Source organism: Oryctolagus cuniculus, chromosome 7 (assembly GCF_964237555.1).
Source record: "Oryctolagus cuniculus chromosome 7, mOryCun1.1, whole genome shotgun sequence".
In the NCBI taxonomy this organism is placed as follows: domain Eukaryota; kingdom Metazoa; phylum Chordata; class Mammalia; order Lagomorpha; family Leporidae; genus Oryctolagus; species Oryctolagus cuniculus.
The window spans coordinates 163,457,152-163,472,154 of record NC_091438.1 but is presented as its reverse complement, the minus strand read 5'-3'; the positions used below and the strand labels follow the sequence as shown (position 1 = coordinate 163,472,154).

Here is a 15,003-nt window from a genome sequence, read left to right as displayed (position 1 = left end):
TCCGCTGCCCGCTGGCTGCGAGGACACCAGAGAGGACACCAAGGTGGGCACTCGGGTTTTATTGAAGTCTTCCGCGCAGTCGGCGGCCCCCACGGGACCAGGAGTTCGCGTTCCCAGTACAAAGTCGTGCCCGCGCGCACCCCCACCCGCCCCGCCCAGCCGGTCCTGTAAGGACCCCGGCGGAGACCCCGCCCCCGCAGCCCACTATGAGCCCCCACTGCTCTCCTATGAGGATGCACCTGCAGTTCGGCCTTTACGAAAGGCAACTGGCGCCGGGACTTCCCGGAAGTCGCCTGCTGAAACGCAGGCGGAACGACCCCGCGGGGTCACACAGCGGCCGTCCCCGGGCCTCGAGGACTGTGCGCGCGCGCCCTCTGAGCGCGACCCCGCCGCGGGCCGGCCAGCCCGGGGAGGGCGCCTTGTGCGGAGGGGCGCGGCGCCTCGCGTCACCAGGGCCGCCAGAGGCCGCAGGGCGGCTGGCGCGCGGCGGCGGCGGCCTTGGCGGAGCAGAGCGCGGGCGGCGGCCCCGCGCCGGGCGCCTTGGGCTCCGCGGCGGGCGCGGCGGGCGCGGCCGGGGGCCGCTGGAAGTGGTACAGCAGCTTCATGTGCGTGTCGCTGGCGGCGTGCAGCGTGAGGAACTGCACGGCCTCCTGCAGGCACCACGAGTAGCCCTCGCTGTAGTCCTGGTGCAGGCTCTTGGGGCCGGCGGCGGCGGCGAAGGCTGCGGGGAGACGCGGCGTCGTGAGCGGGCGGCGGGCCGCAGGGGCTGGGGCGGGAGGCGGGCGCGGGGCCGGGCCGCAGGGGCTGGTCTGGGGGCGGGCGCGGGGCCGGGCCGCAGGGGCTGGGGTAGGATGCGCGCAGGGTCAGACCTCAGGGGCTGCTTTGGGGGCGGGCGCGGGGCTGGGGCTGGGGCGGGCCCGAGGTGAGGGTCGCAGGGGCTGGGTCGGGGGGCGCGCTCATCTTTGCCGCGCTCCAGGGCCCTGGGCCGGGGCCGCGGGGCTGGGGCTGGGCGCGCGAGGGGCCGGGGCCGCGGGGGCTGGGGCTGGGGGCGCGCTCATCTTTGCCGCGCTCCAGGGTCCTGGGGGCGGGCGCGGGGCCGGGGCCGCGGGCCGGTCTGGGGGCGGGCGCGGGGCCGGGGCCGCGGCGCTGGTCTGGGGGCGGGCGCGGGGCCGGGGCCGCGGCGCTGGTTTCGGGGCGGGGCCGGGGCCGCGGGGCCGTCTGGGGGCGGGCGCGGGGCCGGGGCCGCGGCGCTGGTCTGGGGGCTGGCGCGGGGCCGTCTGGGGGCGGGCGCGGGGCCGGGGCCGCGGGGCCGTCTGGGGGCGGGCGCGGGGCCGGGGCCGCGGCGCTGGTCTCGGGGCGGGCGCGGGGCCGGGGCCGCGGGCCGTCTGGGGGCGGGCGCGGGGCCGGGGCCGCGGGCCGTCTGGGGGCGGGCGCCCACCTTTGCTGTGCTTCAGGTAGCTGACGGCCATCTCCAGGATGTCCGCCTTCTCCAGCTTGGAGTTGGGCTGGTGCCGCGCGAACTCCTGCTCCAGCAGCAGCTTCAGCTGTTCGATGCTGCTGTTGATGCGGTCTCGCCGCATCTTCTCCACCACCGGCTTCCGCAGCTGCGGGAGGAGGGGCGTCAGGCAGGGCCGCGGGGCACGCGGGGCACGCGGCCGGTGCGCCGGGCGGGGCTGGCACTTACCCGGTTTTTCTCTTTGGGGCTGAGCAGCTCCACGGCCACGGTGCTGGGGGCCATGGCTGGCGCAGGAGGCGAGGGCGAGGCGGCGCGGGCAGGGCCAGGCGCGTCCCGGGCTGGCGCGGACCCTGGGCCAGGCCCTATATAGGCGCGGGCGGCGGCCTGGCGCCTGGGGCCCGGGCGCCGCGGCCGTTCCCACACTCGGCGGCCAATGGCTGCGCGGGCCGCACAAAGCCGCCGGCCCATTAGCGCACGCTAAATTGCCTGTGAATTGGCGCGGGCACAATGGGCGCTCCCGGAGGAGCAGGTGGGCCGCGCCGCACAATGTCCGGGCTGTGGGAACGCGCTCGCCCGCATTAGCATCCCCGGGCCTGGTGCTGGGAGCCCCGCGCCTCAATATGCTGCCTTTTCCCAGGCCGCCGGCAGGGGAGGGGGCAGGAAGGAGCGGCCCCCTCCCCTCCCTGCCCCTCCTCTTCCCCAGCGGCTCCTCACTGCTGGCTGGCAGAGGCCTCAGACAGGCAGCGGATAAAAAGCTCTAGAGCTAACAAGTGCGGGGCCCCCAGCAGCGCGACCCTGCCTGGCGGGACTTGGGGCTCTGGGCTCCTGGAGCGACGGGCACCTGTGCCCCCCTGTCCACAGGCGCCTGTGACCAGCCCCGCTGGCCTTGGCCCCCTGTCCTGAGACTGGAGCCTGGGAGATGGGCCAGCAGTCTTTGGGCCGTTCCAGGAGCCGGGGTCTGGCCCCTTGGCACCCCTACCCCACCCCCAGGAACAATTTACCAGCTGCTCCCAGAATGACCAGGCCCCCCCCCAACCTGGGAGGCCCTCTCCCCACCCCACCCGGCTGGGAATCCCGCCACAGAGTCCAGGGAGCCCCCTCCCCCCAGTCTCCGCCCCCTGCGCACAGCCTGGTGGCACTTGCCGGCTTTGCCTTCCTGCTGCTCTGTGCGATGCCAGTGGGCGGGGAGGGGCAGCAGGCGGCAGAGCCGGGCAGGCCCGAGCCCACACAGATGCTGCGTCTGCTCAGATGGACTCTCTAGAGGCCCACAGGACAAGCCGATAACCCTGGCACCACCTGAGCTGAGGGTGGGGAGCTGCCGTGGGCCCCTGGAGCCCACCCCCCACCCCGGGACAGAGACCCAGCCGGATCAAGTGCACGCCCCCGGAGCCGGGCGGGAGTGTGGCAGCCACGTCCAGGTGGGGTGGCGACGCAGGGCCTTACCAGGGGTCCAGCGGGAGCTCCCCACCCCCGCCCGCCACCAGGGGGCCCGGAGTGACCCACAGCTGCAAGAGGCCTGTTGGGCAGGCCTGGCTCTCAGGAGCCCCTCGGAACAAGGAGCCGTTCGGGACCCGGGGCTGGGACGGTGCCAGGCCTGCAGCAGGGGACCGGCCAGTGGCGGCCCCCCCCCGCCGTGCCAGCAGGCGACTCCCTGGGGAGAGGCGGAGAGGCGGCCACCTCAGACGTCTCTGGAGAGGGAATGAAGGGAGCCGTGTGTCCCCCTGCCCAGGCTGGCCTTGGGAGGCAGTGGTACCAAGGGCCGGGCAGCCTCTGCTTCAGCCGGGGGCCCCGGCACCCAGGGGTCGGCCTCAGCTTCTGCAGCCTGGGCACTGGCGGCGGTGACTCCAGAGGCCGCGGGGTGCCTGGTGATGCCGGCGGCCATGCTTTGGTGACCCCTCCTTGGTTTTGGGCTCTCCCGGCTGAGGGGAGTCACCTGTGTGCGCTTCACACGTGCCTGCCAGCCTGGGGCCCAGCGCTGGGGACGTGGCTAGCCGGGGGCTGGGGAGTGCGGCAGTGGGCAGGTGAGCCTGAGCCCAGGCTGGCGCTGGCCTCCACCTCCGCCAGCTGCAGTGGGCAGCTAAGCCCACACATGCCCTGGCCAAGGCTGCTGGCAGCAGGGACCCAGAGCCGTGTCCAGATGGGGGGGCGGCACCCAGACCAGGCCCCGCTCCCTCTGCAGGCTTAGGAGGGGGCAGTTGGCGGGGGCTCATGTCCTGCCCCGTCCCCTCCCCGGAGCCAGCTCGTGGCCCAAATCAGACACGTGCCGAGCAGGGGGACGTGATGGGGCCAGGGCTGCAGCCTGCAGGAGTGAGGGTGGTGGGTGGGCTGTGGGGGCTGCCTCCCCCTCCCCTCCTCCCCTCCCCCCGCACTGGCACTGCTTTGGTCTGGTCTCCAGTTGTGGGAAATATGAAATCCATGGGCCCCCGCCCCGCCCCGCCCCCTGGACTGGCGCGGCGGAGAGCCGATGTCCAGTTGTGGGAAATATGAAATGAATGGTGTGGGGCCCGGCAGGATGAAAGGCCGGGTCCCTCCCGCAGCACGGGCCAGATGGCAGCCCAGCGGTCCCGAGGCACACGCCCGGCCTTTGTGGGCCGCTTAACACCGTGAATGGGGCCAAAGTGTGGGAACCGGGCTGGGCTCCCGGCTACACCGTCGGAGGTGAGGCGCCGCGGGGGGGTGGGGCGGCCTCGGGCTGGCAGGCTTTGCCCGCGTGTGTGCGCGCATGTGTGCATGCATGTGAGCGTGCCTGTGAGAGGAGGCTGGGGTCTGCCTCGGGGTAGGGCGGGGTCCCCTACCCCACTGGGCTTGGAGGAGGGAGGAGTCCTGCCTGCACCCCCAGAGCCCCAGGGCCTCCTTGGGGGGTGCAGGTGGGGTTTCTGGGGCTGAGGGCGCACCCTGCTGCGGACGGCAGGACGCGGTTCTGAGTAAGTTACTCCTCCCCCCAACCCCGGGGCCACCGCTCCGCCCTGCTCACGGCAAAGCCCGGAGCTCCTGGGGAGGGGAGGGCCTCCCAGCGGCCACCCGGAGGATGCACCGGGGGTCTGCACCCGTTCACAGCAGCCGAGGCGGGAAAGGCCAAGGGAGACCCCTTTACAGAGGAGGCCTCTGCCTGAGCCATGGGCGGAGTCCCGGCGGCTGCACGCCCTGCCGATGCGCCCAGAAAGCCGCGGACGTGGTCCATGTGCTCACGCCCCTGCCACCCGCGAGGGACACTCCTGGCCTCGGCCTGGCCCAGCCCTGGCTGCTGCGGCCATCTCGGGAGTGAGCCAGAGGGTGGGAGATTTCCCCCTCTCTGTCTCTCTGCCTTTCAAAGAAACATCTTAGAGGAGAAAAGAAGGAGGAGTGGAGGGGTGGGCGCGGTCCCGTCAGAGGGCCTGGGTTCGAGGTCGGGCAGCAGTGGCCGCCCCAGTTCCGGGTCTCTGCCCCCGACGTGGGTGCTCCGGGCTCCTGGCTTCAGTCTGAGCGGAGTGAACCAGTCTGGCTCAGTCTCTGCCTTTCGCGCAAAAGGAAAATGAAAATAGAAAAAAGGAATTCTGACCCAGGCCAGGACGGGGCCGGATCTCGGGACGCAGTACGGAGGGCAGGCGCAGTCCCCTGAGCTCCCTGAGGCAGGGCAGGGGTGTGGTTTCTGCGGAGGGCGCGGTGGCGTGGCCGGCGTGTGCTCACCCCTCCTGGAGGTCACCGGGAGGTGGGTGAGGCGCAGGCGTTGGCGGAAGCGGCTGAGGCGCCCACATCACACCCACATCCCGGTGCCTGGCTGGAGGCCCCGGTCCTCTACTTCCCGTCCAGCTCCCTGCTAAGCAGGCCCTGGGAAGCAGCAGACGGCCCCGGCGCTTGGGTCCCTGCACCCCTGAGGGGCCCGGAGGGAGCTCCTGCTCCTGGCTTTGCAGCTGTCCAGCCCTGGCCGTGGCAGCCACCTGGGGAGTGGACCGGGGGTGGGAGAGCTCTCTGCCTCTGCCTCTCTGTAACTCTGCATTTTGAAAAACGTTTTATTTATTTATTTTCATTTACTTCAAGAGCAAGAGAGCGAGTGACACAGAGGACACCAGGCGCCTGGTGGCCCTGGCCTGGCGGCTGTCGGGTTCCTCCTTGGACCTCGCGGCTGAGCTGCAGTGGGGGCGGGAACAGGAGTCCCCCCCCACCTGCGTGGCCCGGCGTCATCGTGAGTAAGGCAGGGTGGGCTCTGTGCGCTGTCCCCGCACCCGGAGCCTGGGAGCTGGGCTCAGTTTGCTTCGTGCCCTTCCCCAGGTCGGGACAGTGGGTGGCGATCAGAGCCCAGGCACCGCCGTGAGCCCAGAGACCTGTGGAGCCAAGGGGGCTGGGCACCTGTCGGGGAGGGCAGGGGGAGCTCCCCGGCCCAGGGGCTGCGCAGGCCAGAGGGCGGGCAGCTCGGCGGACACGGGGACGAAGGCCGGGCAGCACCAGGGTGGTCGGCGAGGTGCCAGGAGCACGGCCGCCCAGCCCACCGCGCTTGGAGATCCCCGGCCTCCCAAGAGCCGGCCCAGGGGTTCGGGTGAGGCCTGGCCCTGCGCAAGGTGAGGGAAGGTGGAGTTGGGGTTTCAGGAGACCCTGATGCACGGAAGATAACCTGGGGCTGCCCTGGATGGGAGAGAGGCGGACGGAACCCCAGACGCCAGCACAGCTTTGGGGGGTGTCCGTCTGTTTTATTTGAAAGGTAGAGAGAGAGAGAGAGAGCGAGCGAGCGAGCTTCCATCTGCTGGTCTCTCCCCGAATGCTTGCCACAGCCGGCACCGAGCCTGACCCGAGTCAGGAGCCCAGCGCTCCTCCCGGGTCTCCCAGGCGCCCGAGCCCTCGCTGCACGTCCCAGGGTGCGTCCGGGCGGCCGAGGTGAACCTGCGCACGCGGCCGTGGGTTTCTCTGCAGCATCGTAAGCCCTGCCCCAAACACCCCCTCCCCATGTTCTCCTGAGTGAGTGTTTACTGCTTGTGACAAACCCACACGTGCATACACGGACACACGGGTGCACGTGCACGCGGACACACACGCACACACACATGCACGCATGTGCACAGACACACACGTGGAGGCTCCTGCGGGGGGGGCTGGCTCCCAGCCCTGCCCTGCCTGCTGCTCCCCCTTCCGCCCGTCCTGGGCCCTGGGGGAGTGCAGGGGGCACCCTAGCCAACGTCCCCTCCCCAGCAGCATGTGGGTGCCAGCGCCCTGCCCAGGGTGACTCTGCAGAGGCCGGACTGTGCTGTGAGGAAGCAGAGGTGAGAGTGAGGTGAGCGGCTCCGGGCTCCTGCCTGGCACCACCGTGGCCAGGGTCACAGCGCTGTCGGTCACATGCAGGGCCCTCAGGGGCTGGCCTTGGGGACGCGGCTCCTCCTCCCCAGGGCTGTGCGCTCAGACCTGGTGTCCAGTAGAGCTGGAGGGAAGCGCACACAGAGACGGAGACCAAGGCCCTGGGCAAGGCGGGCGGGAGCCAGGGGCAGGAGCGAACCAGGGCCACCTCTCCCTTACCCCAGCCTCATGCCCAGCGGAGGGGCCTGGCCTGCAAAGGGGCTGCCCAGGCCTCTGCGCCCGGCAGCTGGAGCCCCCAGCCCCGCAGGCAGCTGCTGAGCCAGGGTGCTGGGGGCGACCCCGCCAGCCCCTTGGGGTGCCTGCGCCCCAGAGAGAAGGCGGCCTGCAGCGTGCGTTTTAAGGCGGGATCTGCCGCCTTCTGTCCCCCATGTGGCCTCCCCCTCCTCTACTGGAAGGCGGCTGGCGGCTCAGCTCCCTGTGGCACCTGCTGAGATGGGGCTGAGGCCTGCCTGTGTGCAGAGCCCCTTCCCCATGCTGTGTGCCCCCCCAGCGCAGAGCCCCCCCAGTGCAGAGCCCTCAATGCAGAGCCCCCAGCGCAGAGCCCCCAGTACTGAGCCCCCAGTTCAGAGCCCCCCAGTGAGGCCCCAGTGCAGAGCCCCTCCCCTGTGCTGTGTGCCCCCCCAGTACTGAGCCCCCAGGTCAGAGCCCCCCAGTGAGGCCCCAGTGCAGAGCCCCCAGCGCAGAGCTGGGGTGTGGGGGCTGGGAGCAGCTGGACCCTGCCAGGGCCCTCCTGTGCTTACTTGGGGGAGGTGGCAGGGGGAGGCTGCATCCTGGCTGGGCTCTGTCCACCTCCCTCGGGCCAGCTACTGGGCCAGGGCTGAGGGGTCTCCAAGCCTCGGCTCACCTGTCCGTCGGGTGGGCTTCCTGACGGAGCCGCCCCTTGGTCTTGCGGGGCTGGGTCCAGGCTGCTGACAGTAAATGACCCCTGATGCCGTTTGGGTCCAGCCCGGAGGGAGTCCCTGTGGCTGCTGGGCCAGTGGCCCAGGCAGAGGTGGAAGCCGGCACAGGGCCTTCCGGTCAGGCCTTTGTGGGTGCAGGCCAGGGGCTCTGGGCAGGGAAGGGCGGCTGCTTGGGCACCGGGCTGGGGCCTGTGAGTCCAGGGGCTTGGGCCCTCGGAGCCTCGGACCCGGGGAGAGACGGCCGCTGTGGGCACTGCTCAGCTTGGATTCCGGCCTCAGGGCTGGCTCACCCAAGGACAGGGCAGGGACAGCCGTCCCTCTCTTGGGGCTGGGGAGCGAGTGACAAGGACGGTCCCCAACCTGGGGGGTCTTTTGTCCCCAAGGCCCCTTCTCCCATCAGGTGAGGGTGGGGCTCAGCCTTGGGGTGTGGGGCATGGCCAAGAGGGAATGCAGGGTGTGTGGGGGTCCTTGCTGGGGTCTGCAGGTCCGCACCCTCCCGCAGGGCCCCCTGCGGCCCACAGCTGGTCCAGCCCCTGGAGGACTTGGGGCCCCAGGGCGGCCAGGGCGCACAGCCCAGGCACCAGTCCCAAGCTCCCCCTCCCAGAGCCGGGCTGCGGAGGCGGCTCCCGCGCCCACGTGGCCGCGCCCCGCCCCCGCCCCCCCCCCCCCCGCGGCCCCGGGCAGCTCCGGGTCGCCGTCCCCAGCGGTGTCAGAGAGCAGCGCGTTCCCAACAGCGGCGGGCGGGCGCGCCCTCACCGCGCCATGGCAGCGCGGGGCCAGATGGTCTGTGGGAGGCGCCCCGCGCCCCCCGCCGCCGCCCGCCGGCATTCAGAGGCAGGCCCCGGCACTAATGCACGCTTCCCGCGCGCCCGCCCGCCCGCCGCAGTGTGGGAACGGCCGGCCAGCGTGGACCCCGACGTCGGGCGAGGGGAGGGGGCGGGGCAGCCCCTCCTGGGGATGTCCCAGCTGTGCTCAGGCCACCCCTCCTGGGCCTCAGTTTCCTGGTGTCTCAAATGGGCGCAATGATAGGGTCCCTGCCCAGGAAGTGCAGGGGAGGTCAGATGCCTTAGTAAGGTGTCCGGAGTAGGGGTGAGGGCAGGGCCTCTCCCGGGCTTTGTATCCCTCGCCCCAGGGTGGCAGAGAGAGAGACAGAGACAGAGAGACAGAGAGAGAGAGAGGTTGTCCACGTGCTGATTCACTCCCCAAGTGCCAGCCCCAGCCCGGAGCCAGGAGTCTGGGTCATTCTGGGTCTCCTAGGTGAGTGCAGGGACCTGAGGACCTGGCTGTCGCCTGCTGGCTGCCTGGTGTGCAGAGCAGGAAGCTGGTTGGGCGGTGGAGGAGCTGAGCCCTCCCAACCAGGCCTCTGCTATGGGGAGTGGGCCTCCCAGGCAGGGAACGAACCGACACCAAACACCGGCGCCGGCGTTCACCGGCAGCGCCCGGAGGTGTGGAGACGAGGAGTCGCCCAAGCTGCTCAAGCCTCACCGGAGCGCAGCCAGCCGCACGCCCATGCCCCTGCGGGCGTGCAGACACGCACGGCCCACGCGTGTGGCCGCCCAGTGCCGCCTGCGCACGCCCCTGCGGGTGTCCAGACACGCACAGCCCACGCGTGTGGCCTCCCAGTCCCGCCTACGCATGCCCATGCCCCTGTGGGTGTCCAGACACGCACGGCCCACGCGTGTGGCCTCCCAGTCCCGCCTGCGCACGCTCATGCCCCTGCGGGCGTGCAGACACGCACGGCCCACGCGTGTGGCCGCCCAGTGCCGCCTGCGCACGCCCATGCCCCTGCGGGTGTGCAGACACGCACGGCCCACGCGTGTGGCCGCCCAGTGCCGCCTGCGCACGCCCATGCCCCTGTGGGTGTCCAGACACGCACGGCCCACGCGTGTGGCCGCCCAGTGCCGCCTGCGCACGCCCATGCCCCTGTGGGTGTGCAGACACGCACGGCCCACGCTGCGGCTGGCTCCAGGTGCACCTGCTGCCTCGCTGGGTGGGGGCAGCCTACTCTCACCCCTGCTCCCAAGGCAGGGCCGGGGGCTCTGCAGGGCACCGTGCAGGTTTGCTCTCAGGAGTGGCTGCACCTCCTGAGCCCAGTGTGCCCGAGGCCGAGCTGCCAGCTGGACCCCGGGCTGGGGCAGGCGAGGCAGCCGTATCCCAGCCGAAAGGAGGGGCTTGGGTCCCAGGATCTGGCCCTGACCTCCTCCCCCCACCCCCACCCCAGACGTGTCTGGTGCTTGCGGGCCGGTGTCCTGGGCCAGGCTGAGCCGGCCGGTGTCCTGCCAGGGCCGGCTGCAGCCTGGGGGCGTTTTGCCTCCTTTCCCAACCTGCTTAGGAGGGCTGGCCTGGCCGATCTTTCTATATAAATGTATATATCCAGTTTGCTTTTTTAAAAAAGGATTTATTTAATGAATTTGTTTGAAAGGCGGTTACAGAGAGAGACGGAGGGAGAGAGGGAGAGAGAGAGGGAGTGAGAGAGAGAGAGAAAGAGATAGAGAGGTCTTCCATCCACTGGCTCACTCCCCAGATGGCCCAAAGGCCTGGGCTGGGCCAGGCCAAACCCAGGGTCTCCCACGCAGGTGCAGGGATCCAAGCACTTGGGCCATTGTCCACTGCCTTCCCAGGCCATTAGCAGGGAGCTGGATCAGAAGTGGAGCAGCCGGGACTCGAACTGGTGTTCATATGGGATGCCGGCACTGCAGTGCTTTACCCGCTGCACCACATGGGTGTGGCTCACCTTTGAGGAGCCCCCCAGCCCCCCTTATACCCTTGGGACCCCTGCCCTGCCCCCTCGCCTGGAAGCTGCCCTTTGGGTGTGGCACCGCTCGGTTAGGGCCAGGGCCAGGGGGCATCCAGCCAAGCGTGGGTACTGGTGGGGCTCGCCAGTGGCCAGTGGGCTGGACCCACGCCCATGGCCCTGTGCTACCTGGCGCTCCCTACAGCCACTGCGGGGCACCTGGGACCTGGCTTACAGAGGGAGGGGGGAGCCGCCCCCTGGCCGTGCAGTAGTCACCACCTTTGTGGAGTGCCAGGGATTGTGGGCATGGGGGAAGGACACGACAGGTCAGTGGAGGGGCTTCCGGGACACCGCTCTCCCTGCCTTGGTCCCCAGGGCGGAGATGCAGCCCCGCTCAAGGGGGGAGAGAGCCTGGCTGCCGGTGGGAGACCCCTGTGTCTCTGAGGGTCCCCAGGAGAGGTGCCAGGATGTCCGCCCCCACCCCCACCCTGGGCCCCTCCCTGGCCCCTGGCCTCCTGGTCCCAGCCCAGAGCCACCCCCAGGGGAGGCGGAGGAGGCTGTGGGAGCCGCCCGCGCCTCTGCCTCGTGGTGGGAAAGGCGGGAGGGAGCCCAGTGGCCCCTGCCCTTCCCGCCCCCATCAGTCCCTGGTGCCCCCAGGGCCGCCCACGGGAGCCCACCCAGCCTCCGCTCGCTCGGTTGGCCGCCCGCAGCCCCCTCCCCTCCCGCGGCGGGAGGGGGCCTGGGCAGGAGGCGCCCCGGGTGGGTTCCCACACCCCGCCCCGCCACGGGCAGCCAGCCACACAAAAGGCGCGTGCAAGGCGGCAGACGCATTCGGCACGGGCCGCGCGGGCTTTGTGTGCCGGCGCGGGGCCCCAGAGGCCATCTGGGGGGCAGTCGTCCCTGCTGGCGGGGAGGGCGGGGAGGGACCCCCCCAGGCTGCCTGCAGCTCCCGCAGCAGCGAGCGGACGGCGGCACATCTGGCCAGGCCGGCGTCGCCTGTTCCCACAGCCCCTGGCCCTGTCCCCTGCACACCAGGGCCCCGGCCCCGCGCTGGGCATAACGAGGACGCCAGAGGCAGACGCCCGCTCCCCCGCCCCACCCCTGCTGCTTGCCCCCCGGGAGCGGCCGCTGAGTCGCTGGGCGCGGGCCTCAGTTTCCCCGGCTGTGAAACGGGGCTGGCCCCGGGGCTGGCCCAGGCTGAAGACGGCGAGGGGGACACCGCCGGCAGGCAGGCCCAGGCTCCACGTCCCCCGCCGTGGGGTCGGCCGAGCTCGGGTGCTTCGTGGGGCAGGTGGGGTCCTGGCCCCTGTGCGGCCTGTGTGCCCGGGAGGCCTGAGTGTCTGACCTGAGCCGGGGCTGTCCAGCTGTGGTCAGCCCCCAGGGAGCCCTTCCTCCGGCCCTGGGGGCCAGTGGCCCGGCCTGGGCAGGGCTCGGGGGCTCGGGGCCTCTCGGCTCAGGGCGTCCTTGCTGGCCAAGGGCCGCTGGGGCCGGAGCCCCGTGGACGGGACCTCTGCGAGGTGGCCCTGCCCCCCTGCCGGGGGGTCCCGCCGCCCAGAGATAATCCCGGCTTTGCAGTGGCTGTGAGAGGCTGGCCCGGGTCTTTCCCACAGCCCCACATAAAGGGCCGGCCGCCAGCTGCTCTCCACAAAGGACTCTGGGCCATTCAGGGCGGCCGCGCGGGCGGGGCGGCCAGCGCGCGCCGGCCTACCTGGCCACCCCCAAGCAGGACCCACTGCGCGGGCAGGCGCCTCCCTGCTGGCCGAGGGGTCCGCAGGTCCCCAGGGCTGGGGCCTCGTGAGATCCCTCCGCCGCCCCTCCCCCACGGTTCCCGCGCCCGCCTCTCATGCCAGGTGCAGGGGAGGGGCGGCTCCCGGCTCCCACCCGCTCCCGCCGCCGTGCCTGGCGCGGTGCCGCCGCCGTCGGGCTGGCCTTCTCCCCTCCTGGCGGCCACGTGTCCCCGCGGGAGCCACAGCCGGCACACGTCCTGGCTGCCCGCCCCGCCCTGCTGCGTGCGCCCCACGCTCCACCCGGCCACTTGGCATGTGCCCGGGGTGGAGCGCTGGTTCTTGGTTTCCACGTCTGCGAGGGGAGGCAGTGGCGTCCACTCCCTGGGCTCTGGGGGAAGCTGCGGTGGGGGTGGGGCTGCGATGAACTCCGCAGAGCACCTCTGATGATGACCGGCCCGGTGTGGCATCAGGAGGGCTTCCTGGAGGAGGTGGCAGCCGGACCCTGTGCTTACGAGTGCCGGAGGCAGCAGGGCTCTGGGGAGCATTGGTGGTGCAGCCCCCTCGCCCCGATGCTGGGGACGGCAATGGCCGAGTGTGGCCAGAGGGTGCCGGAGTGGACACGTCTGGCGCCTTGTGGGCAGAGGGGTGGGGACGGGGAAGGCCGCGGGAATGGCCACTTCCGGGTGCATCGCAGCCGCGCCCACGTGCCCCACGGCCGCCCCCGCCCACAGCCCCCGCCCGCCTGTCGGCCGAGCCGTCTGCGGATTGGCTGCCGGGCGTGGGAAAGCGCCCTGGCCCGAGGTCCCCCGCCCTGCGCGCGGGTCCGGCCGGGCGGGGGGAAGGGAGGGGCGCGGGCGGCGGTGGGCGGTGGGCGGTGGGCGGTGCCGGGCGGCCCCCAGCGCACCCCGCCCGGCCTGTCCCGCTCGCTCTGCGCGTCCGCGGACCCGGCGCCCTCTGGGCTTCTCCGCGCCACGTGGGGACAAGCTCCGGAGATCCCCGCGGGCCCCGCGGCCGGGCCCCTCCCGCGCCTGGCCGGCCGGCGGGCCCCGCGCAGGAGCTGCCGGGTGTGGCGGGGCGCTGCGGGCGGTTTGTGGGTGCGGACCGCGCGTGCCTCGGTGGGGGACGTGGGCGGGCTTTAGGCAGGGTCTGGTGTCCAGCCTCCGCCCAGGGCTCTGCCCCCGCCAAGGCGACCCCAGGCCCCGAGATTGGGGGCGGCTGCCTGGGCGGGGCCCTGCCTGGGGGCGCTTTCCCGTCGCTGTGGTCAAGACCCCGAACAAGGACACTCTCAGGGACGCTCAGGGCCAGGGCAGCGCCTTCTTGCCCTGGACTGGACCCAGCGCCCCCTGGCGGCCACCTGGTGTAGCAGCTGCTGTGGGGGGGCACCACTGCCCCATTTCAGAGATGAGCAAATTGAGGCTCCTGCAGGATCAGGGACCCGCAGAGGGCACAGGGGAGAGGGAGGGCTGGGCGTCTGCGCCCCTCCCCGATCCTTCCCCGGTCCCCTCTTCTGCCCCCCCCCCTTTTATTCCCTGGACAAGCACTACCGTCTCCCAGTGTCCCAGGCCAGCCCCGTGTCCCTCAGAAAGCCCAGGACCCTGGAGGGGTGACAGCTGTCATAAGGGGACGCAGCAGCTGTGGCCCCAAACCTGTGTCCTCCCCAGCTGCCCAGTGGTCAGGGCGGTGAGTGCAGCGTTAGTCTGGGTTTTGCTGCCCCCTGGTGGCTGCGGGTCTGGCTGGGGCGCTGCCCGCTGCCTCGGGCACCTGCAGCTCTGGATGGCCAGGGGGTCCAGACCTGCCCAGCCCCGGTCGGCTGCCCCGCAGCCCAGCTGCCACCAGGGGTCGCACTCCCGCACCCGACCGGTGATGCGAGGGGACAGGCCCGGGACCGCCCCACGCTGGGCGGGCTGTACTGCAGGTTCCCGGAAAGCTGGTTAGGGCGGAGGAGGCCAGATGGGAAGCTGCCTGTCTGGGAAGTCCCTGGCTCTGCGGAGGTCACCGTGACGCTCGCTGGCCACCACCTGCCAGAGGCCCGCGGGCTGGGCGGGGCTCTGGGGACGGGCCCGCGGGCTGGGCGGGGGGCTGGGGATGGCCCGCGGCCGCCCGCCTGGTGGTGGTCCTGCCCCTTTTTGGCTGGTGTGGCTCCAGCGAGCAGACTCCACACTCAGCGTGCGGTCACCCCGCTGTCCTCTCCTCCAAGGGCTATCCAGCCGCACACAGTGGGTGCTTTCTAAATGTGCCTCAACAGAGCCGCCCCCCCGGGGGCTGGCTCAGGGACCCCCCCCTCCCTGGAGACAGAGGGTCTCAGCCAAGCAGTGACTGCCCGGTGCCCCGGATGGGTGCCCCGCCCCTGCCCAGGCCCGTCTTGGGGCGCTTGTCCCTCTCCATGTCTCTGGGGAAGCTGGGGGGCTAGCTGGGGGGCTAGCTGACCATCCCAGGGGCCCGTCCGCCCTCTGCCAGCTGTGCAGTTGGCAGTGCTGGGGCCCTGCCCCCACCCTGTCTTCTTTGGGGGCAGCCGAGTGCTGGGTCCTGGTGACCTGGCCGGAGGACACAGTGGTGGCCCCAGGAGTGAGTGACAGGCAGGAGACCCCGCCCTGCTCGGCATGGCTGGGCCTGTGTGGTCACTCGCTCCTCACGGGTGCTGCCCGGACGTGCTCACACCCCGCCCCTGCCCCTGCTGGCCGCTCCAGCCCCCGGAGGGGACCTCAGCACTGCCCATTCTGCAGGGGGTGGGCGGGGGGGCCGGCCTGGCACTGCAGTGTCCAGGGCGCTGGGCAGGGTCCCAGGTTTGGGGTCCGCTGTAACGGCCGGCACGCGGGAGGCACCCGAGACTGGGTCAGGACACCGACCCCCCACGTCCCCAGCTCC

General features: G+C 71.9%; 1 protein-coding gene across 1 annotated transcript; it reads right to left on the bottom strand.

Moving 5' to 3' along the window:
- Nucleotides 1-49: 49 nt before the first annotated feature.
- Nucleotides 50-1,805, bottom strand: HES5 (hes family bHLH transcription factor 5). Its single transcript, XM_070077101.1, has 3 exons — nucleotides 1,685-1,805; nucleotides 1,439-1,604; nucleotides 50-721 (listed from the first exon to the last, which is right to left on the bottom strand). The coding sequence occupies exons 1-3, from the start codon at nucleotides 1,736-1,738 to the stop codon at nucleotides 447-449; spliced, it is 495 nt and encodes a 164-aa protein (XP_069933202.1). The 5' UTR covers nucleotides 1,739-1,805; the 3' UTR covers nucleotides 50-446.
- Nucleotides 1,806-15,003: the final 13,198 nt, after the last annotated feature.